Below are 2713 nucleotides of genomic sequence, written 5' to 3'. Positions count from 1 at the left end.
TTTTCCCAAATGTAGTGGGTTTTTCATGTGGGAATTGGTGTATGTCCCTTGGGCCTGTAACCCCAAATATAGTTGGTCCAAGTCTATAGTCTATTATTATTTATTGGGCTTTGTATATTTAAACAAAAACGCTTGGAGGGGTATTTTTGTTATAATCCTCGGCGTTCATTTGAAGCCCAATTATATATTATCAAGATAACAATCCCTTAAATTCAAAAACCGGACAAAAAAGTGTGCAAAGTGACCACGGATCTCTCAAAGGAGAGCAGCTTTCTCTCTCAGGGAGAGTCAAGTAGAACTCTGGTTCTATCCTTGTGAGGTTTAGCTTCATCAAAATTTTACCTTTCATTCCCAACTTTTCATCTGGGTCATTAACACTATTTATCATTCGACCAAAATCCAAATATCAACCCCCAATCTACACTTATACAAACAAACACTAGCCACTCCTTTTCAAGATAACACAACCACCAGAATTTTCATTTTCTAACCATTCACATGGAATCCCACAGCAACCTGCAATATCACGAAGAAGGGTCAACAAGCCAGCAAGGAATCATAGCAAAAGCAACATATGGACTGCAACAGATTGAAGGAATGACCGTCACAATCAATAAGAAAGAAAAGAAGGAATACAGAGAAGATTGCATCAACTTAGTGGGTAAAATAGTAGCAGATAGAGAAATTAGCTTTAAGGCAAGCAAAAATGCACTTCTGGGCATCTGGGGGAACCCAGAGGACATCTTCATCTCTGAGGTAGGAAAGAACAAACTTCTAGTGAGCTTCAGGGACCAGAGAAGAGGGGTGCAAATTCTCAAAGGGGGACCTTGGTGTGTCAAAGGCCACCTCCTTAACCTGCAACTATGGGGGCAAAATGCAGCCATTTATGAAGTTAGTCATGAGTTTATGGAGTTTTGGGTACAAATACGTGGAGTTCCTCTGGAATACATGGAAAGGGAAACCGCAGAAACTATTGGCAATATGCTAGGAGTAGTGGTGGAAGTGGAGGATCCAAAAAGGGGGAATGTATTTGTCAGAACCTTCCTAAGAGTAAGAGTGGCTATAAATATTTCAAATCCCCTCCCTACAGGCTTCTGGATGACTAGAGAAGAATGACCAAAAACATGGATAGAGTCCAAATATGAAAGGCTTCAAGATTGCTACTGCCTGAGATGCGGTATCATAGGACATGGAAAGAAGGAATGCAAAAAGGAGATGGCAATGGCAAGCTGGGATCCTCTGAGACCCAGATATGAGCCCGGGTTAGGAGTAAACCCTGTTAGAGCAATTTTCAACAGAGGGACGAGGAAGAACAAAGAAGAAAACTCAGAAGGACAAGAGGTGGAAGAAAGAGCGCGTGGAGAACATGACCACAATACAGAGAGTGAAAGCAGGCATTCAGAAAATAACAGAGTAGGTGAATCCAAAAGTAAACATCAAGGGTCAGAGAAGGAGGGATTTGCGGGAGAAAAGGAAACTGAAAGACTGAGAGTGATGGGGGAAGAGAAGAATGACGACGAAATCCCTGAAAAAACGGGAAAAGAAAAAGGAGAGAGAAACGAGGATAATCAGAATAGAGAAGGAGGAAAATATACTGACGAAAGAAAAGATAATGACAGAGAAAAAGACATCATAGAGGAACTTGGGAACCTTCTACAAAACCTAGTGGAAAAAGGAAGGACCAAGCGTATGGGCCAACATGAAACAAGCCCAAAACAAAAAGAGAATGAATATCAAGAAATGAGGAATGAGAACCAGGTGGGCCTGCCCATGAAGAAAAAACTTGGACAGCCAAAAAGAAAGTACAAACCACAAACCAAAAAACTCCAAGGAGGTTCAAAACAGCAACAGGGTGGACCTCTGTAACAACGTACTGAGCATGATGGAAAAGGAAGGAAGCGATGAGTGTCAATCCAAGGCCCCTACTATACATCAGCTTTTATTAGCAAGATGGGGAAAAGGAAGAGAAGAGGATGAAGAAGAAAGCAGAAAGAAGACGCAGGATATTGGAGAACATAAGAGCTGCTGGAAAGTCAGAGAAAAGCAGAAAAAGAAGCCAAAAGGTAGCAGCAAAATAGAAACCCAAATCTATAACTCCACAACAGGCGAGAGATACATTGTGGAATTTCCGGAGGAAGAGGGGGAGGAAGAAGAAAACAAGGAGAAGAAGAACACAACAGAACCTTGGGAACTAGAACTAGCACAAAGCATCAAGGCCAGACTAAAGCTCAAAAGAAAGAGGGAAGGAGAAGACCAAATGCTGATAGAATATGGCAATCAGGAAGGTGCAACGGAAGAAGAAGAGATGAGCAGCTGCAGCAAGAAAGGGAGAACACAAGGGAAAGAAGTCATGGGAGCAGAGATAAGAAAGATACAGCAATCAGAAGGAGAGGACAACAACCAAATGATGGCTGAGGAGGCGGGCCTTACCATGCTCCACCCAGCGCCATGACCATCTTAAGCTGGAACTGTCGGGGGTTGGCGGCGCCTGCGACAGTTTTGGAACTAAGAAATCTGTGCAAACAGATAAGGCCGACCGTAGTATTTTTAATGGAAACTAAGGCTAGGGAGAAATGTATTAGAAACATTAAGAAAAAGCTCAAATTTACTAACTGCTTTACTGTGGAACCCCGGGGTTTGTCCGGGGGCCTCGTTTATTTTGGAATGATAGTATCGATCTTGACATTTACTCTTGGTCCCAAAATCTTATTGC

At 42.4% G+C, this 2713-nt stretch overlaps 1 protein-coding gene across 1 annotated transcript; it reads left to right on the top strand.

The window, feature by feature from the left end:
• LOC107641078 (SWR1-complex protein 4-like) lies at positions 1216-1866 on the top strand. The gene has a single exon (XM_016344587.1). The coding sequence runs from the start codon at positions 1216-1218 to the stop codon at positions 1864-1866; it is 651 nt and encodes a 216-aa protein (XP_016200073.1).

Source organism: Arachis ipaensis, chromosome B05, assembly GCF_000816755.2.
Source record: "Arachis ipaensis cultivar K30076 chromosome B05, Araip1.1, whole genome shotgun sequence".
NCBI classification, from domain to species: Eukaryota; Viridiplantae; Streptophyta; class Magnoliopsida; order Fabales; family Fabaceae; genus Arachis; species Arachis ipaensis.
The sequence above is the reverse complement of the archived record's forward strand: the minus strand, read 5'-3'. Positions and strand labels throughout refer to the sequence as shown.

What these genes read in the sequence shown, in the direction of transcription:
- LOC107641078 (XM_016344587.1), top strand. Translation starts at nt 1,216, where the DNA reads ATGGCAATGGCAAGCTGGGATCCTCTGAGACCCAGATATGAGCCCGGG.